The 22722-nt window shown below is 30.9% G+C and overlaps 1 protein-coding gene across 1 annotated transcript; it reads right to left on the minus strand.

The window, feature by feature from the left end:
• Positions 1-980: 980 nt before the first annotated feature.
• LOC134706512 (uncharacterized) lies at positions 981-20781 on the minus strand. The gene is made up of 14 exons (XM_063565523.1): positions 20641-20781; positions 16730-17324; positions 15838-15939; positions 14670-14768; positions 13250-13348; positions 12876-12974; positions 8065-8165; positions 7075-7414; positions 6590-6781; positions 5326-5606; positions 3940-4201; positions 3140-3440; positions 2544-2591; positions 981-1782 (listed from the first exon to the last, which is right to left on the minus strand). The coding sequence occupies exons 2-14, from the start codon at positions 17264-17266 to the stop codon at positions 1478-1480; spliced, it is 2766 nt and encodes a 921-aa protein (XP_063421593.1). The 5' UTR covers positions 17267-17324; positions 20641-20781; the 3' UTR covers positions 981-1477.
• Between the last annotated feature and the right edge of the window lie 1941 nt (positions 20782-22722).

Below are 22722 nucleotides of genomic sequence, written 5' to 3' on the forward strand. Positions count from 1 at the left end.
ATTTTACATTTCATTTTCTGAAAATATTTATACTTTGAAAAGCTTAAATCTTTTGAGGATGTTGACCTATACAGCTTTTCTCAATCACAATAACAAGTATTAACTATGATATAATTGAAGAAAAATGTGAACGTCTTCGTAGCATCATATCTTTCACGATCCTTTTCACGATCTTCAAAAATACGGTTTATGATCTTTCACGATCCAAAAAAATAATTTTTGTGTAAATAGTTCTTTATTTACCAAGTTTCATATTATGTTTATACAAAATAACTATAAGAACCATTTGATTAATTCAAATAGAATGCCTTTATTCGTATTAAAGTAGGTTGTCTAGTCGAACTTGTGAAAAAATCATGTTTGTTTACATTTTTTATGTCATTGAAATGTCGAGAAGCAATCTGCCTTTTGTTGTTTTGTAATAACTATGTACTTTTAAAACTGGATATTCTGACATACTGATCATAATGTTGAACCATTTTGACAGACAGTTTTATTTTGTCGTAAATTTGTCTGTGTAATTAATTTAATTAGAATATGTATTGACCTTTCATATGTCTTCTCGATTAAATGTCTTTCACGATCCGTTACCAGAACTTTCACGATCGTCGCTCAATACTTGACCGCCGTTAGATATTCTTTCACGCTCATTTCTCTCGATAAACCGAATGACACCCGTGCCTTTGATGATATATCAAGAATATTTAAGGAAGCAGATAGTAGTGTGTTAACCTTCCGTCTGCCCGTCCAAATCAATTCATCAGTGTCCTTTGATAATTTTAAACAAATTTAAACGTAGAAGCCCATCAATATTAGGGCAACACGGTCAAAGATCAAGATAGTTGTTGCTAAAATTGGAACGAAACTTCAAACATCGGAAGATATAAAAAAAATCTATCAAATGTATATGACTGTGTTTTCATAAACATATCTCCCAGATCCTCGAGAAATAACTTTGACATTAATGATGAAAATAAGAATGTGTTATAAATATATTTAATTGAATAAAAACACGAATTTTCAAAGCTAATATAATACCATTATGTCAATAATTTTTTAAACGGCAAGTACTATTTATTCATCAGTGTTAACTCAGAAGAAGGCACAGGCAGATACACATGCAATTCTAGATCTCCGTAAATGTTTTTAATTTTCGTTTGTGTCAGAAACGCCAACTTTATTTAAGGAATTTTTTATTTATATTTTGAAGCCCGTTTGTTATCATATTGACGGAAATTAATCAAAGTAACTAGCTGACAACAAACCATATAGTAAATTCATGACATGATTTCAGATAATAAATGAAATTGATATGTATAAGATTGGTGCACCTCAAAATAAAATGTGGACCTGTTGTCACTCGACTAGGTTTAAAAAAATTAATCATCAATAAAATAGAATTATAATTTGGTGTAACACATGCACAGTGGGAATAAAAGTCGCACGAATAAAGTTATGTCTTCAAGGAATATTCCTTTTACCAGCTAAAACATATTTCCCTGAGCTCTTTGTGAGCAACTTTGACTTCCTCGGCCTCAATATCCATTCCAGTTCTTTCTAATGCGGCAACCAGAAAATTAACCTGACTTTCGTAAGGACGCCTTCCCCTCCATTTCCAGAAAACTGCATCCAAGAAGTCATCTGTCTTAGGTAAATCACTAGCAAGATTTGCTACTTCTGAAGGGGATACCTTTAGCTGTATTGCTAACTGGTGGGCCTCGTCCATGTTGAGTTTTTTCGCCAGTTGCATTAATGAAGTTATCTTAAGTACTTTAATTGTACCTATAAAACAAATATCTCTTATTAAAAAAATACATCATCCTGTATATTTACCTGCATTATTGGCGTAAAACGAAATTATTTATTTTTGGTCCAAATGAGTTTGAATTGTAACGCAAATAAAAGATTTTTTTAGGCGAAAAATAAAATGGTAAACGGAGCAAAAGCAAAGCACCGTTTTCAACACTTAATGTGTTTTTATTTCAACAAACCATGTATAACATGTTTCAAATATGCAAAAAAACAACAATAACCTAACAATTTTAAACGTTTACTTTTCTAGTTTGAATTTTTAAACGTATTTCAAAACTCACGCTCAAACTCCATTAAACAAAATTAACCGTTGAGAGATTTTTGTATTAGTTATATGTCGTTTCTGGTCATATAGCGCCTCATATATTCCAGTAATCATACGTTTTTACAATAATCGGTTAAAGTGTTTCTGTTGGGGGTTATTCACGGAAATGCAACCCTTACTCAGCATTCCATTTTATAATGCAGATGAGTGATTGTGACTTGTAAAAGCAGATGAAAACACTAAACATATACGGTACCCGGTCAGTTTAAAAATAGTCATTCCCAAAAAGTTACAAAATACAAAAAAGAACATCCTACAATGCAATACACAGAAAAAAATAGAAAAATGAAACCCACCAAAACCTGGTCGTGAATATATTGTTTAAAAAGTGCATTTTGTTCTTAGTCATTACAACAATATGTTAATTTGTTTGAAAATACAACTCTATAAATGTGTTACAGCTTACATTCAATATCCACAGGTTGATGACCAGCTATTGGCGGCTCGTCTATATCTATCAAAATTAATAAGATAACATGGATAACATAGTAGTGAAAGTTTTTTGTTGTTCTCTTATGTACTGTTTTTCGTATCTACATTTGTTATTTAACCATTCAATGTCTTTGTTGTTTTTTCTTTGTTTATGTACTTAATCATTACTACTGTCTTTTTTTCCTACATCCTTGTATTTTATTTTATTGTACTCTCGTCTAAATTTTTATATGTGCATTTTTTATATTAACATTATGTAATAATATTTGCGTTTTGCTACTAAGTATCCGACTTAACCTTCTAAATGTTCTAGAATAACAATGCCATTAGGAACAGTATTTTTTATTGCTATTCATATTGCCATTTATCGTTTATTTTTTTTAATGAAAAACCGCATTCCTGTATTCATTTATCAGAAATTAAATTTCTAATGTACAAAACCGGTGTCAATATTTTTATTAATATATTTTTTTTGGATATGTGGTGTAAAGAAAGCACTGATTTTGAGACAAAAACTATACAATGATCAAAATAAATAAAAATTTCTATAGTGAATTTATTTATACTGACCGTTAGCAGGTGGTGGCCGAAGGTGAACTGGAAGAGAAGTCAGATTCATGTACGTCGTGATTGGATCTCTTGGTATCAACGTTTCTTTATTGTTTAAGCAACCTTTACTTTCAACTACTCTGATTGGTTCTTGTCCAGTCTCTTCTATAAGTTCAATCTTGATTCGACCAATTGGAGGATTACTTTTGTCTACCATCTCAGTGCTGAAAATTTGGTAATTATCTCTGTTTGGATGAAACATGAGCTTCTGTGTATCTGACTGGTCTGTCCCTATTCTTTTTATATTACCATCAAACTTCACCTTTGTTTAGATAGCAAGTGAAAAAAAACCAGTCTCAATAAAAACAAATCAATCTAATATTTTCTCAACTTCTTAAACTCAATTAAATTATCATAAAACCAACTAAGACACGAAGTGTGTACTGCTTCAAATGTAATTGACGAGGATTGCTACTTTTCCTGCTGAAGGTGAGTTGTCTCTTTTCGATTTTTGTTCCTCTTCGTCGATAATCTCTTAACGCCGTGACAAAACTCAAAATAAGACGCGTAAGACACTTTTCATAAGCTACAAAAGTGACGAAACTAGATACTGCTTATTTCTTGTAAACGAAAACATATGTTTACCGACTCACTGATTTATATTGTGTTGTCTTTTATACACAACATGATCTAAATGATCTTTGCAATAATGACAAAAACTACGGCAGCACAGAACTATATCCCCACAAACATTATAGTGCATTGAATGTTGGACTTAATCAACCAATAAAAACTACATGGAAATATGTTAAAATACTTACCCGGAACCACTGATTGACCTTGACTGTATGACTGATACCCTCGACCTCTTGCATCTCGTATTGCTTTCTCTCCCAATGTTTCTTCCTCTTTTTGGCCTTTCTTTGTAATGCACATTCTATAACAATGGCGTATTCGTCACGCGAAAGTGTTTTTACTACTGCAAAAAACTCGACTTGCCTTTCGTTGTTCAAAGCTTTTTGTATAAGCATACACACTCCGATCATATCTGAATCAACCTTTTTCTTTGTTACGCCTGTAAATCTGTAAACAAATAAAATAACACATAAGTAATTGAACAGAAAATTTAAAGTCGACTTATTTTGAATTTATGTGAACAACGAGATCTGATTACTGGACGAGTGATAACCAGGGAACGAAAGGTTAACAATCAGCAGCATTAGAAAAACTATTTGAGAATTGAGATATTTTTTTCTAAACTTTTACAGTCCTATTTGATGACTTTGAAATTTATATTCATTCTGGTTAGAAGTGTGTTAGTCAGTTAGTTGATACATATAAATATTTTGTATGTTATAGATAAAGGCAACAGTAGTATACCGAAAAATTTTCTGTAGAGATTTTCGTTGTTTTTCCTTTTTTAGCCATGAAAATGTCAGTTCGTTTTCGACTAATGAGTTTGAATACTCCTTTGGTATCTTTCGCCTCTCTTCCATTTCTCATATAAGTATCCGTGATTTTGATTGGTTGCTAGTTAGTGTATTTTTTTGTGTATTAATTTCCCGGGTTTCAGATAAATAGATACATATTTTATCACCGACAAGATATACACACAATGTGTCGAGGATTTACCTAAACATAAACACTTATTTAACCTTCACAAAGACGCATGCTCATTTATATGGGGTGACTGTTTTTGCATTTAAAAGTCTTATAAGGAAATTTGCTTTGCCAAAAGATTCATGTAATTGTAGTACCTTTCATCGAATGATTTGTTTTAATAAGAATCTCTTCTTACACATAAGGGACCTCGGTGGCCGAATGAACTAAGAAGCCGAACTTTTGTATAATGCAGTCAACACTGGAGCTGTACATTCGAATTCCGCACGGGACAGGTGCACTCGACTCCAATTTTAATTGACAAGGACTGTTAGTTTTCGGACCGAAGATTCTCTCCCACCCCTTAACTTCCTCCGCCAATACAAACTGACAGCCACGAAAAAGCACAGTAGTGTTGAAAATGACGTTAAACGGTAATCAATTTTCAACATGCTTATTTTTATTCGTGCGTCAGAAAACAGTCTTTTGTATAATGAATGTACATTTATCTAATTTTTGTTATTTCAATCCAAACAAAAACATATGAAACATAAATTACTATTTTAAATGAAATTGTTTTTATTAGAAAAAAATGAGCGCAAACCTACATGGAGAAATGCCTAATTTTAAAATTAGCACTTCGTCGTCGACTATCTTTCTGTGCAGTTTCAATTTCCCAATCTTCTATCTCATCTGGGAATTCTTTTGACGACGTTAAAATAACTATTTCTGTATCTTCATTTAATGTCGAATGCATTGGTAACTTCATGTCTATGGGTTGTTTTGGTTGTTGGTGGTTACTCATGGAGAGATCAATTACATTCGTAACTAAAACAGCTTCCTCCATCGAATCAGCATCTTCAGTATTTACATCTTTAGTCTCCACGACCTGTGAACATGCAAATAAATAGATTTTAAAAGCATATAACTGCACTTTTCTTCGTACCTATTAACATTTTAACAATTATTTATATTTAATGTTGAACGTAAAGCTGCAAAGAGTTAAAGTCATAAATGCAAAAGCTCATGCGAGCAACGATATATTATTGTTCATACCTATATATATTTTGATAATTATTTATATTCGATACTTGAATGAAAAGCTGTATACAGTAGAGTTAAAATCACGCGGAAATTTTGTCAATACAACTTCTTGAAGAATCATTTTGAGCGTGATTTCGTCAACTCTCTTATTATTTCCCCATGGCTATTCAAATCATCAATTATAAGTATCTAAATACGATATAAAGAAAGAACAGTTTACTTTTTGAATTTTGGATTTTTATACTTTTTGCCAACCAGGGTTCGCAAATAGTCAAAAAATATCATAAGGACATAAGAGCTATCGTTCCGTAGCTAGTTTATTACCAATTCATAAATTATAAGTAGCAATGCTAATAAATAGACCTGAGACAAAAGTAGTGTACCGATTTTCAAGTTTCATAAACCCATAAAAAAAATATAAATTAAAGTAAAACAAACACTGAGGGAATCAAATATGATCAGGATGGAGCAAAACCAAAGTCTACGTTAATAAATCTTTACTCAGTGCTCGAAGTATACTATTAATGGTCGCAACTTCAATCCAGTATTTCGATCGGCTTAATTCCGAGTCTCAGTACGGTAATTATCTCTAAATATATACGATAACAAAGCCTAGTCACTATATCAAAAACATTGTGAGTATGATAGCCCAGAAATCAATTAATAAAAATACTGGATTTGGCGTTTCAATCACAAATTTTACATCGAGATAAGTTTTATAAAAAAGTCTGGTAGTTTGGCAGTTAATGCGACTCCTTCTTTAATTGAATCACCCTTTATACCAATCCGTAATGTCTTTGCTACCCTACTATCATACAAATAATATACATTAAATAAAAGGTCTCCAGGAGAATCAAAAGTGTCCTTGGGTATATCTATTTCAGCATCTGGTTCCATCTGTGGTTGAATGGTCACTGCCTGCTCTGTAATGCTAAACACCTCTGGTTTTTCTACGGTGACAAACATGAATGAAACAACTGTACCAGCTTTGATATTGACAGCAACGGTTACATATGTGTTCTAGAACAAAACAAAACATGATCAATAATAATGTATAACCTTTTCTCATAGCAAACATATTTCTTACAGCAATATCAAACTGTCGTTACTTTTCGATAGTTCCAATTAACACATCATAGATACCAGGATTACATTTTGTATTAACGCCAATGTCTACATGTTTTTAAGCTAAATTATTAATGAAGTGGCTTGAAATCTACAGCGAATATTAACTAAATTTTTTTTTAGTGCATTATTAGCACCAAAATAAGATTATTACTTTTATAAGCTAATAAATGGTTATTTGTACATACATTTTTCTCTTCATTCCGAATTGAACTCTCAATATTTGCAATATGTCCATTTGGTGAAACAGCTTTTAAAGTTTCGTTGCACTTTGGTAGTCCAGTCAGCTTAATTTCAAGAGTGAATGCAGTATTTGAACTTCCCCATGCTTTACACTCGTATATATCACTGAACAACTCGTTATCCTCACTGATATATTTCTGGACATTCGTATATTCCACAGGAAGTTTACAACAATAGAAAAAGTAAGGTAAACGTTGTATCGTCTTTGACATTAGAGTAGCTCCAATTTTTTTCATTTTGGTATCCTTTTCAGGCTCGATATACTTAACGCCAAATATAATTCCACTGATGGAGAAAGAAAAAAGTATTGTATTAAAATATATTATAACAGGTAAATATTTCTTCAATTTAGGTCTGTGTCTCTTCTAATAGTTTTAAATATGTTTCCCTCTGTTTAAGCTTGTTATTCGGGTTTTTTTTGTTGCTTAATTGATTACTGTTTATTGAACAGTGAGATATTACTGTTGCCTTGACTAGTCAGATAAATTGCAAAATGATTGAATTATCAAAAAATATCAGAACCTGCATTTTTTTTAGGAATGTTCTTAGTGTATTTGTGAGCTTTGTGTGCTCTAAGTCTTGATCTATTCCATCGATGGACAACTTCAAGCTAAAATTAATGACAAATGTGATGATTGAAATGGTCAAGTTTCGTATTGACACAACCAGTCTCGCTTATGTTGGCTCTAATGCGATTCTCTTGTTTTTTTTTAGCCTTAAGTTGTAACTTCTTACGCAATTTATGAGATTTAAAAGTGGCAAACTTCTATTATATCATATTTTTATTTCATACTGCAGCTTGTTACATACACTATATGTCTAGCTGCGTTTTCTCTTAATCGAATTATGACTTTTGAACAGAAGTATATAACTGTTTCTATTTTTTATTTATCTGTTAAAAATAAATACAATTAGATCGAAAAAATATATTATACCCATGCTTATAACCAGCTAAACGATTGCTTTGCTTCTTGAATATCTCAACAATAGCTTGGTCCTCCTTGTTTCTTGATGTTATTGCTTCTTCTAGCCATTGCTGTCAAAGTGAAAGTAATAAAATGCAGTGGTTACCATTAAATGTGAATTCCGTCCAATCCAAGCGAGTTTGTCTATAGTTTTTACAAAAGTTATACTAAATAAACTATATTTCTTACAGCCAAAATGAGAAGAATGAAAGAACCACACAATATCAAGACTACTAAATCCATCAACTGACTACTTATTAAGGGAATTGTCTTTAAATAAAAATTGAAGTTTAACGTCAAATATGATTTGTACCTCATCTGGTAATGAATTGGAATATGATACTTCCAGATACTGACAAATCCTTCAAAAATTCCGATTCGATAAATGGCATTTTACTTCTTAACATTAACGATAATGGTTTCTATAAATTTTTAATCATTTAGGAACCAAACGGTAGATTGTGTATTTACGGAGAATTGATTAAAGGGAAACTTCGCAAAAAAATCAAAAATTGATATTATGTTCATTCTGTATAGAAATGCTCAAACTCATAGATATTAAAGTTTTATTCTGCTAGATAAGAGATCACCATCGATTTTGAATTTAGAGTATCAATTCTCTGCGGTCGGCCATTTTGTCACCTTCTCCGATTTGCACCGACGATATGTCTAAGGACCAAAACTACAGTAACCCGATGTAGTCGTAATTGCGTGTCGATATCTTGTCAATCGTACGGTTGTTTTATCCGACTAGTTAACTAAGTTGATACGGACAATTTTCTTATCTTTTTTTTTGATAACCATGATCGACGTCATGATCTGTTATTTATAACAATAATGATAAGAAATGGAATTAGTTGAAAAGTAAAAAATTCAAATCATAAATAAGTGTTCCGTGTAACTTGAATTGTTTTCGGAAATCTTATTAGTTCATAATTTTTTATGTAATAAACTTTATTCAAATAAATTAGGATCTTCGCTCCACTGATCACCCGCATGGCTAAAGGTATTACTCCCAAAGGTATTGCAGGGTGTGTGAGGTGACACGTCCAGGTATTCAAGAGATTTCCTGTCGAGCTTGCAAATTCATCATCGTTTCACTTCTTAGGGTATTGATCAGTGTACACGGCTGATAACTTAAAACTGTCCATTTTGAACTATTAGGTGTATAATATGCATCTCTATCTTGCGTGTCCGAAAGTGGTGTAATATACTTGTCATTGCTAAACTCATACGCTTGTTTATGAATAGTATTTCTGGTGTAAAGAAAATTATTTATACAAATATAAATAATACCTAAAAATAAACAACAGATTTGATGAAATAAAAATCTATATACATATTTTTTCCAAGGGTAAATTTGGTAAAATGTAATTTATACTCGTTGTCAATGGTGAAAGATAGATCGGACCATACCAGAAATATTGATTTAAAAAATTGTACGCACTTGTCGACCAGGCACCATTCGTATATACGCCAGGATAATAATTTACGGAACTATAGCGCAAATTCAAATATATATATGTATACATTGTACATAAGAAAGAAACATACATTTTGTGTAAATTGGCTAGTCGACGTATGCCAACAGTATGTAATCATCAAATGTCGAAAGGTTATTGTATACCAAAAGAAGAAGAAGAAGAAGAAGAAGACATTTAAATACAGGTCGATATATATAACTTTCTTTGGCTCATCGAAGCTATGGACATTTATATATCAATTAGATTGTTCTCGAAAAAGGAAGAAATTCGTCATCATCACAATTGTTCCGACATGCATGTAATATGTACGCAACTGGACGTACACTAATAATCCATAAGAGATGTGAATATTTTCCAGGAAAACTATAGAGTATCAAAGTTTCAAATCAATTTCAGGATTTATTTTCTTTCTTGATATTCAATGACAGCAAATTAAGGAAAACAAACTGCTTGTCCGCTTTATTGGTATTCTTGCCAGTTGAAACAGACTTATAATTTACAATAGGGAAAGATGACATTAAATTCGTTCTGTTTTTTTTATACATCGTTGGTCAAATAGCTAAAGTATTATATATAGTTGGGCCCGATATAGTTACGGTGTGAGACGAAGACTATTTTGTTAAGGACATTCCCGATTATGTATAAATTTTGTTGATTTTTTTCACACTTGAAAAGCAAATATGTTCGTAACTTTCGATTCCATTCCAAAAAGATTCTTAAATTTTCTGTCAATTTTTTAAAGCATCTTTTTTCAAATATCTGAAGTATTCGTGCGTTGTGATTTTTAATAATAAAATAATAATATTTGTAATATTGTAGCCAAAACCTGCAATAACATTTTAACAAGGAGAAACAGTATTTTATATCATTAACTACTGTATTTTTAGTATTTTATAAAATGAATTAATAAGTATTATTTGTATTTTAATAGTCTCTCATAATTCTTTTAAGAATGGCACATACATGTATTTAATTGTATTAACTATGTTTACTGTATAATTAATTTTATAATTGTATCTTGTTTTAATCATGTTGTATGTTGTGAGACTTTAATAAACTTTTGAATCTGAATCTGAATCTGTGAGATTTGAAATATTTTGATGAGAACATTAATTCCTAAATACGTGATTAAAGATAACTTTGGATGGACTAAATTATATAATTGCAATTGTTAATTATCTGTTTGAAATATTTAAGGCTGCCGATCCTAATCTAAAATAGTACAATTTTTAGTTCATACACTCGTGATTAAAAGGCTATTTTTATTTATGAATTTATACTTCAATTAAAATAATCAAATATTTTATCGTTACTGAATTAATTAAAAGTCATAATTCATTTAAAAGTGATCTTATCATGCTTATGCAAAATATAAAAATATACAACAGCTATCCAGTTAGTGTGCGACCTTATTATTCCCGTTAATTAATTTGCAATGCCAGTAAACCGTGACGCCTAGATTTCACTGAATGAGGATCAAAGGATTAGAATTACATAATGCTAATCTTTTAATTACCTTGAGTTAACCTACGCGTTCAACATTCTTTAGGTGTCACAAAACAATACACATTTTATTTCCACCGTACAAGCAAGTGAAAATGTTTGATGGAATGAAGCAAAAAGGTCAGAATACAAACATGTATTTTTAATACACTATTGATCATGTCAATGTTATATGTTTGTTTAAAGTATTTGTAGAAAAAAATCATCAAAATATTCTATTGTATGAATTAATTTTATTATTAAAATTCGTTTTAAAATATCCACACGATCTAACTTTAAAAGTTGCATAGCTATCACTTATTTTTCTCGTTGGTTAATAGCTACACCAAAAGTCGTCGATGCGCTTAAAATCGCGTTGTTAGATGGTTAACGAACAAGACTTAAATGAGATATTTTCACTCCCGGCATGCATCAAAGACTTTAACTACGTCTGATAAGTCAGGAAGTTTCAAGAAATAAAATAAAAAATTCCCAATTTTCTTCTTTATTAGATTTCATATCAAAATAAAACTTGGTGAATATGTTTTTTATGGTATTATGAACATAATAAGATGAAAAGAGAAAAATCGCGAATTATTCCTTTAATGCTTTCTGCAAGTCACTCACTCATCAAATACTGTTTAAATTTATGCTCTTAAGGGCATACGATACAGTTTTGATCCTGCATTTACAAGTTCATGAAAATTTGCATATGGGCTATTTTTTACCTGATTTAATCAAATATGTAATAAAAAATATACCTTCATGAGCTACTTTTTTTAGTAAAATGAGGTCGAAATTTTGTATATTTGCTGAAAATTCAGATTTGTGGCCGTAATTTCTTTGTCGAAAGAAAGACATAACTTTTTTGTTATAAAAGATAAACACAAATTGTTTTTTGTTAAATAATCGGTTGTTTCTGTATTTTATAAATATCCTAAAAACATATGCATTTTTTTATTCAGAAATAACTCATTTTTATCAAATGTTCATGCATTGAGGAAAAACGTCATTTTTTATTGCATGTTTATCAAAATTTTAAAAAATCTTTTATTTACAGTTTTATAAAATTTGGGTCAAATAATCTCCCTGCAAAATGAAACAAAATACCGTTTTGAAAAATAGGGGTCCATGATCTCGTTTTCAAATTAAATCAGTTTGAATGATAAAAATCAGTCGAAAAATGCATCTTTTCCCGATATGTTATAGTTTGACGTTGCGAAAATAACAAATTACGTTAGCAACGTCATTACCTCCCCTGTAACTGTATCGTATGCCCTTAATATCTGTTTTGTTCAATCTTGCAGTCAGAAGTGGTGATATAGAGCCAAATTTGCTGGGTAAATAAAAATACAGTTGCTATATAATTCATAGTTTGTGTAGTGTTACTGCAACAACATTTAAGGTTAAGATTTTTCTTGACCACTACTTTATGCAAAATATTTTTAATCCTTTCATAACTTACCTTGACGAAATGGCCATTGCATTAGACGTATAGGTTATTGACTATCATTTAAATGTAAGCCACCATGTGATATATGATAGATGACTAAAGATACATGAAAGCGAGAACAATTTGTAAAATTGACAACAAAATGCTTCTCTAATTATCTAACGTGTGGTAAAGTGCATGTCTACTTATGTTTAACCAATGAGCATTTATTTTAATTATTTTAACGTGTCAACTACAAGTAAAATACAATGAATACAATTTTAAGCAGAAATACACATACATAATTTAAAATTATTGGGTTGATGAATGTACTTTGTGGAAAGTTGTTCGAAATGTTGATCATATCAAGAGTATTTTCTTACCCAGTCTTGCATGACAAGGTCTGCTCCAAAGAGACATAAAGCTTCGATCACTTTGATATGTTTTCCACGGACAGCTAGCTCCAATGGGTTATTACCTTGCTAAAATGAAAAACAAGAGTGTATAAAGTAACTTATATAATGACAATATCGAACAATATTTATTATTCAAAAAGCAACAAAATATATAATCAAATAAGTAATTTGATAATTTAGTCTTTCATCTTATTTATACATGCATGTTTTAATGTGCATCTGTTTCATTTAATTAAATAAGAAATGTTAAAAACTTCGATAACATGTTGAATGAATGAAATGAATTGGATATCTGTTCATCAGTTGCACAATTTGTTTTCATATAAAAAATAAATTCATACCCAGTTTAATGCATACACATCTGCCCCTTTTGATACCAAAGTGACCACTGTTGATTCATGACCCGTACGTGCAGCTTTATGAAGTGCTGTTTCACCGTTCTAAAATGTGAGGAAAAAATAGTTTGATGAACGAATTTACCAGAAGTATACCATAAACAAACAGGTAAATAGATGATGTTCTTTGATCCATTGTTCTGTCTTTCAGTTGATTCCCTTTTATATACCTCTTTTCTATTACTATTATCTAAATATATTTTTTCTTCGTGATCCTTAATCTTGGTACGCAGTTATCCTTTCTCTTGTTGTGTACTGTTTCACAAATGTCCAAAGTTAAGCGGATATGAGGAGTTGTTGAGCACCATCACAAATACTTTATCCGACACATTCTTTATATGCCTGTCTAGGGGCAGGAGACTCTCATGCGGTGATTGAGATTATGTTGATGTCCGTTATATTAGTTCTTCCCGAATTGGTGTGGTCATAATTCAATCCGCTGTATTTTGAGTTAGAATTGACTTACATTTGTCATGACAGGATATTTTAAAGAGGTCTTGAATTTGTTAGTTTACTCATATGTGAAGGCTTATCGTGAGTTTATTAAATCCAGGTTATCTGATAGATATGTTTGCTTTTCGCAATAAGACTTCCCCACCCTATTTAATAATTACAAACCCAATTTATGTTAGGTGCACTTTATACAATGGTTGACTGGTAGAGTTTATTCTGAAAATTCTAAGGTTGTTGATGTTAATGTCTGATGCTCAAAATCTTGTTGATTGACGTGGATTGTATAGAAGAAAATGCAATTTCTGCTGTCGACTGTTTTGTGTATCGTTAAACCGTTTGTATTTTATTTTCAAATATTATTCCGTTTAACATTTTGCTGATGAGATGGATATTTTATAAAACTTGCCTTAAAATTGTGGGTTGAAACTCGTTATTGCAACTTTCAAACGATCTGCAAATTTCATGTTTGTGTCTTGAATAATAGATGCATTTGAAAAAAATGTTTCATTTTGTTTCATTTTAATAATTCGAAAGGATGTTTCGGCTACTTTTTAATAAATTGCTTCGATATTTTGTCTTTTACTTACCTCAATGCGTTCCCCTTTGCTTGGGATTATAAACTACCGTATTAGACTTATATCTGTATAAGTACTTATATCATACCTTTCCAGGGCACCTGAGATTACCCATGTTTTTGATTGGTTCATGTTTCGTGGTCTTTAGTTTTATATGTTTTGTTTAGTGTATAATTTTTCGTCTATTTGTGTGTTGGTATTTTCATTTGTTGTAACCGTGACGTTGCCAAGCTGTTTGTTTTCGACTCACAAGTTTGAATGTCCATTCGGTATCTCTCTATCTCCTCTTTTTAAATTCTTTTTCAGGAAGTTTGCCAAAAATTATACGAAATACTTACACAGTCCCATATCTTTACACTGGCCCCTTGTGATATAAGTTTTAAAATCAAATCATCATATCCTGCTAAGGCTGCATAGTGTATTACATTACATTTTGTCTGAAGTAAAACATAGAAAAGACAGATTAGCCTAATTAACATTTCGACTGTAAAGTATGATAGGAATCCAATAGACATATCACATTCGTTATAATACTATAATTGCGTTTGGGTATATATAGATATTGTGTGAGTGTCAAAAGACGGCTCTCCGTCCAAGTTACTTGTAAAGGTAAACCATTATATGTCTGTTGATATCTATTAATGATACCAAATAACATAACCATCGGCAGTTTTTGGAAGTCATGTTAATGGTTAGTCAGAAGACGTTTAGTCCAAAAACAAAATAATAATAAAAGCTGATTTTTTTTAAGATTGAAAATAAAGCTCATTGTTTCCTATGTAAATTTGTTTAATGTTTAAATATGTTATAATTAAAACAGTTAGGGTCAACTATGTGATAATGCATTTTACAGCTAATGGTAAGTGTTGGTACCTGACAACTTTTTAACAGAGCTATATAAAAAAGTCTTTTTGGATAGCACGATATCCATACAGTCACGTTTAAAAAAACAAATTCAATTTATTAACAATTTATTTCATTCAATTGGAACAAATAAATATCAATTTAATATACATAGTCTTTTACTGTGCATTTAAAGTATTTAACAAAACAGACTATAACTTTAAACGCCATAGCCTGTACAAAAATGCATAAAAAGATATCTTGCGTCATTAAAGTATTTGTAAATGTAAATTGCTTTGTGACAAAATATCACCTGTGTATTTAAACATGGATGTTATATACAATCAATAAAACAGCCGTTTTAATCAAAATTTGCACAATACAATACATTTTTAACTATAATTAACGACATCTTAGGTATTAAACAAATATACCCCAATATTTATTGTATTCAAATTTGTTAAAATCTCCACTGCTTCCATATCGATTGTAATTTACGATTTGTTCATATGAAAGATTATTTAGGTTTTACTTGATGGCTTTAATGATCACAATATTATTATGTTTATATGGATCATACTGTAATTGTTTTAGTTAATTAACTCTTATAAAGGCAAACGAATTTACAACTTTTTTTTCCTTTTGTAATTTTAAAATATTCACTTGATCAAGAAAATGTATGTCAGCTCCATTGTCGATGAGTTTCAAAGCTGCTTGTTTCTTCCTGTTTTTCACTGCAAATAACAGCTCAGATCCCCTACTGTCCTGAAAGTAAAATTATCTGTGATTAAAATAATGTTCAGCATCAAGTAGTGTTAAGTCGACCTTCATGAGGTTTTCTTTCTTTCTTTTGTTTGAAAATTGTCACTTACGATAAAAATCCCCGAAGCGAGCATGTTCCATATTAAGAATAAGAAAAAAATAGTTTGTACCCTTTATCATATACACGACATATTCTTTTGAAGATGTCGTTATATGATTCATGTTATGAAAGAAGTAAAGTCACACAAATAAAAACACACATACTTATATACATGGATACAGTTCTAATAGACAAGTTATTTTATACATACATGTATACAAGGATTTGAATAAATTTAGTATATATATTTTTTTCGAAATCTATATATATATATATATATATATATATTTCACAACAACAAACAACTTTGACCAAAGGAATATTCACTTTGATGGTAAACAAATGTATCGTTGTAGAATGAATATAATTTTTATCTGTTCAAACTACAATGTCAGTTTGTTTTTGTTATGATTTCATTAACACCCATATATCCTTACTTACACTTTTCATATATATTTTTTGTACAAAACAGCTATCAGAAACTAGATGATATCAAGAGAATGTCAGATGTTGAGATGAATGGTGTGCATTTGATCGATACATGGTATGATCCTACAATTATATCTGATACACACCAAGTTCTAAATGAAAAGTATATACAATGTACATAAATTGATTTATTATCAAGGTGATAATTGTTTCCTATATTTTGGAATAATGTTTTTGCTCAGCAAGCAACTGTACAATAATTACCTCAAGTATCTGATTCTTTTGCACCTCAAGTGTCTCATTGTTTTGCAAACTGTCTTGCAAAATAGGAGCCTTATTTTCTTTGCCAGTCTCATCTGTCACAACTGGAGACACTTTAGATGTGTGTTTTGATTTTCGACGTTTTGATTTGTGTTCTATCGAACCTGGATCCGTTGTATTCTCACTTGTGTTTATCGTCGATGTTTCATCTCTGTCTTCGTTTTCAACTACTGACAATATTTTGTTATCCTTTACTTCATCAACTACTGGCAATGTTTTGTTATCCTTTACTTCATCAACTATTGACATTGGTTTGTCATCCCTTGTTTCATCATTTATTGACAATATCTGTTCATCCCTTGCTTCATCAACAATTGGCAATTTATTGTCATCTTGAGCTCCATCGACTTGTGTTTCCTGTCCCTCATCAAAGACCCTACTCGTCCCATCGTTTGCATTATTACTCAGATCATTATTTTCATGTGTGTCTCCAGTGGATGACTCGTTTATATTGACTGATCCATCAATTTCGTCAGCCATAGTTTTAGTTCAGATAAGGATTTTGCATTTCAGGTTACTTATATATGCGTCATAAAACCTTTAATTAAGAAAAAAATCATTTTAGTATTAATGAATCAAGATTGATGTTAGAATGTTTGAAAAAAATGGTAAAACGTTCATGAAGATGGCTGATAACACCAAAAAATTTTGAAGCCAAAACAATCATAAGAAACTGACGTTAATTTTGTATAAAAGTATTCATCAACTTTTGATTATTACTAACTGTTCAATTATTACCAGGGGTATTCAGATAACTCACCATCCCAAGTTAAGAAAGACAGACTTGGTTGCCATGTCTCATGCTTTTTTAAAAGTCGTATTTTTATGGACACAGATCCATACCAACATCGAAAACACATCTGTGAGCCTTCTTCTTATAAAGAGTATATGTATACATATGTAACTACTATTATATGCAGTTAAACTATTGGAACGTAAAATTATTAGCCGCACACCAACATATATGTGTGAGAAAGGAAGTGAGGTGTTAGTTATACTAGTGACAGCCGTTGTGTAGGTAATTACAAGTCAAACTGGGCAAAATGTCGTTCTGAGGAATTGTCCGGTTAAGTGAAAAAGAATACATCGTGGCTATCCACATAAGAAACATATACTATGTCATAGAAGAAATTCACACCCATACATCGAAAATGAACTGACACGCAATGGACTAAAAAAAAAACCGTCGTGTTGCTCACTTAAGTACACACCTGTTATACGTTACATTCTGCAGATGACATTCAGTGAAAAAGGGACGGAATATTTGGAGGATTTTCGTGTTCCTCTGTGAAACATTATAAAACAAATTGTATATGTTGTGTCCTAGATATTGAATTAATTTAACACTTAAGACCTAATGTATTTATTTAGTTTATCAATTGTGACAACTTTTAAACCCATACTCGTTCATTTTGTCTTTAATGATAAACAAAATAAATTTTCTTTCAGATTGTATAGCTTATTATGAAAGGGCCCTGTATAATGTATTTTGTTTTATTATGTTTTTTACAATTGTGTGCAGATTACTTTTAATTGTCTTTCATTTATATTAATTGTTATATTTGAACTGTGAAATAAAACAGAGTCACTTTACAAAATGGACTATCGGTTGTTAAATGTATCCGGCATTTCTCTTATCTTACGATACCATTTAGTTATAAATAAACGTAATACGGGTGCAACACATGTAGACATGTAAATGGCAATATTCCAAACAAAATATGTGCATGAGTATGAGGTTAATAGTATGATTGAAAAAGCCTTTCTGTTCATGACAAAAACAAATAGCATTACACCTAAATACCCTTTTTATCAACATCTTAAAAATGTTTGATATTTCACCAACAATTTAGGGTTGTTGTGTTCTTAACTTTTTTAAATTTTCAAAGTAGATATACGAACTGTATTCAATCTGAATAAAATTAAGTTTTAAAATCAATATAAAAATACACCATTGACATTGAGGTGTACCAATTTATTCCTAACGATTTATAAGTTATTTTATAGTTTGAATTGAATGAAGTATTGTACTTTATCTATATTTAACAAGGGTTAAAAAAACGGTTTTTAATTTAAATATCTTTATTTCACTTGGATACTGGTTAAGCTTTGTTTCTGGTACATGTAAAGGCTAACTAGTGTATACAAGTAACAAAAACCGTTGACGATCAGCTGTTTTTCCTTATTATTTGTTTTCTCCGATAATAGTTTAATTTATTTTAACCAAATCAGCATTAATCTAATGAAATACCTTTTAGGATAATACTCAGTGTCGACATTTAATATTTCGCGTGTTTTGTAATGAGGTTTACAAAAAATGTAATAACCATACTTTATTCAAGAATTTTGAGAAAATACTTATTAATATGCGGATTGCAAATATTGAAATTCAAGCAAAGAGAGAAATAACTTCCAACAGCTAATATTCTTTTCCTTCACGCTCGTTTTCTAATATAGTTTACCTCCTAATAGGTTGTACTTCTATAAAAAGAGACAATGCAATTTCCCATAGGAACTCCCTTTGCAAATAAATCTGTACCACTTTTACTATGAAGTGTCGCGAAAAATTATATCTCAGAACGGAAAATTGATGAGCATTACTTTTTTATTCAAAGGTCAAAATATAGGACTGTGGGGCATATTTTCAACATTTATATAGTATTACCCTGAAATTCTAAGAGTTTAAACTTATACTAAAATACCAAACTACCCTACCTCCACTATTGAACTTCCTGAGAATTAAATTTTTGGCGCTACCCTGTTTTTTCTGTACCGGTAACATTCTTAACTTATGTCTCTATGAGATGAAATACATATATCATATCTGGAAACCTGTACGTTAACAAATTATTCCATATATGTATATTATATATCTCCCCAAAAGAGGCCTGACACGTATTACACAATTGAATAATTGATCGAAACAAAAAAGACTTAAATGGAACAAAATATGAGAAAGACAGTTACATTTTTAATGCAGAAAAAAAGTAATTCTGATATATCAAATATAATTGACAGTGAGTTAACAAAGAATGCATATTCGTTTGTCTTTTATATATTTTAGATATAACACTAGAGCACTGACTACTTGGATGGTGAAGCAAACAGAAACGAAAACGTTCACTAGCTGTGGCATTGATCCAATGGATACGAGGAGTTTAATTTTATAATTTATTTTCCTCGAACGTGTCATTACCGATTGAGAATTGAGACGAACGGATTTTCCTTAAAACTTTTATGATTTTCTTTTTAATAATAAAAAATCCATATAGGTCTCTGGATTCTTTTACTATCAGAAGAAATAATAAGTCTTGAAATGTATATTTGGAAATTAAAAGGATAAAGTAAAGAATAAATGTGACATCGGCCAGCTTTCAAAATCGTAATTTGGCATGTTTCTTCCCATACTAGTATATTTTTCAATTTATATAAAATGTGTACATTAAATAACATTTTTTGACACTCTCTGAAACGCTCGTCTGGCAGACAAGTAGTAAAGCCTGCTATCTATGAAGAGTTTTTATAATGTGTGAATGCATCAAAAAGAGGAGATTTGACAATGTCATTATAAACAGGAACTGTATTAGATCCTATTGGAACAAAACATGTTAATATAACCTCCTTCACAAACTCTTAAACTCATAAACTAAGTAGTCGCAAGCTAGCTCTATTATAAAGACGTATTACAAATGACATTTCAAGAACATTATTTTTTATATCTAAGATGAATAAACAGCAATTATGAACTTGTACTCAATTTATAAAGGTATTACAATACGTTTGTCAAGAGACAACATTATGGTGGTATAAGAATAATAGATAAATGAAACAAATATGTAGAACCAAAAACATACCTTTAGACTGCATACCTGTATTTAAACATGTCGTATATATATTGATTAGCTTATTGCATACGTATAACGGTATATCGTACCCGAATGTGACTAAGAATCTAATAGTCTTTGCCAAAATCAACAAAGATAAAATTTAGATGATTTGTGCGATAGAACTTCCTGGATCATTAGACCGAATCGAATCAATAAAAGATCTTTTTTTCAGTCATTTAAATTTTTGTTCTAATAGGTACAATAAATTAACAATACATTTTTAAATATACATTGCAAAATGCATCGGCTTTTTTATACGTCGATTCAATATACTGTCATCAATACAAAAAGTCGAATTCGGTTTTCAATAGACATCAAAAGTAAGCAGGTAATTTCTAAAGGACATACAACACCACTATGTCACCACTAAAACAAAACGAAAAAGTAATGGTCCTCCTTCACTACACAATTGATAAAAAAAAAGAAAAATGATCCTCGTCAAGACATATGAATTACTTGTAAGTTAACGACGAATATGTCCCCGTTGTCGAACTCTATTATCTTTTATTCGAATGTGGCGTTGCCAAAAAGAGACTTAGATTTGAGTTCGTACTTGCATAAGCACCACGACGGGTGCTACATCTGGAACTGGTTCGTGTTGATTGGTTTGTGGGTTCTATGTTATGTTCTTTTTAAATGTTGTTTGAACTATCGTCGTTTTAATTTTAGTTTTTTTGGGACCAAACGTGTGGGATCTTCCTTTCACATGACGTGTGTCGTCTGTGGTCCGTCGTCGTCCATTTTAAATGATATTTTAAACATGGGCCATCCCCTGGAAATACTCAAAAACATCTAATCAAACCTTGTCACTATCATTGACTGGGTATTAAGTTTTTAATTAATGTTTCCGATAACCTCGCCTACAAATGGCTGACATGACTAAAATAAAACATAGGGGAACCTTTTTCTGGTTTAATATCTTTAAAAAAATCAGACATGAGCACAAACGGTCGACATGTGTGATGTATTGCCAATATACGACACATTTTTAACACAAAAAAAGCCTATTACCGCGAACATAGCTCAAAATATTATTAGCATAACAGGATCTACAATAAGTAGACTTGTTTGAAATTGTCAGTCGACTACATTTGGCAAAATATTTAAGAATGCATGGTTCTCAATGCTCTTCAACTTCTTACTTTATTTGACCTTTCAACATTGTTTGATTTGATCGTCACTGATGAGTCTTTTGTAGGCAAAACGCGCTTCTGGAGCAATTTTAAAATTTAAATCCTGGTATCTGACAACCACTGGGTTGATGCCACTGATGATGGAGTATTCATTCCCCGAGGGTACCACCAGCCAAAAAACACTTCTGTTTTGACCTTCAGTTTGTACGTCTTAATCAAATTAATAGATATAGGAAGATGTGGTATGAGTGCCAATGAGACAACCCTCCATCCAAATAACAATTTAAAAAGTAAACCATTATAGGTTAAAGTACGGCCTTGAACACGGAGCCTTGGCTCACACCGAACAACAAAATATAAAGGGCCCCAGAATTACTAGTGTAAAACCGTTCAAACGGGAAAACCAACGGTCTAATCTATATAAACAAAACGAGAAACGAGAAACACGTATATATTACATAAACAAACGACAACTACTGTACATCAGATTCCTGACTTAGGACAGGTGCAAACATTTGCAGCGGGATTAAACGTTTTAATGGATCTAAACCTTCTCCCTTTTTCTGAAACAATAGCATAACATCACAACATAGAAAAACATACGATAAAATATCAATTGACAGACTTAATTCAATCAAAAAACGTATGATTACACAATGAACGAATAAATTTGATCTGCGATATCTGAATACAAATGCACAGTTAATTAAATATTAGAGACAAACATTCATGACCAAAAAGCTAACAAACAAATTCAAACACACTGAGAAATATTTAACCAATCAATGTTCACTTTAGAAAAAAACCGGTTTTTTATAGACTTGTTTTAAAACTTGTCAAAAAGAAATTTTTGTCATTTTTTTTTCAAAAATATATTTAAAAGTATGGGTCACCGGAATTTTTTTCACGCTACAGG

The sequence above is a fragment of the Mytilus trossulus genome, chromosome 2 (genome assembly GCF_036588685.1).
Source record: "Mytilus trossulus isolate FHL-02 chromosome 2, PNRI_Mtr1.1.1.hap1, whole genome shotgun sequence".
Classification (NCBI taxonomy): Eukaryota; Metazoa; Mollusca; class Bivalvia; order Mytilida; family Mytilidae; genus Mytilus; species Mytilus trossulus.

Bases quoted from the DNA above. Each gene is read 5' to 3' on its own strand.
- LOC134706512 (XM_063565523.1), bottom strand. From the start codon at position 17,266: ATGGCTGACGAAATTGATGGATCAGTCAATATAAACGAGTCATCCACT. The intron at 15,940-16,729 runs GTAATTATTGTA...TTTTACTTTCAG, and splicing joins AAAAGAATCAGATACTTGAG to GACAGTAGGGGATCTGAGCT. The intron at 5,607-6,589 runs GTATATTATTTG...GCATGTTCACAG, and splicing joins CTGGAGACCTTTTATTTAAT to GTCGTGGAGACTAAAGATGT.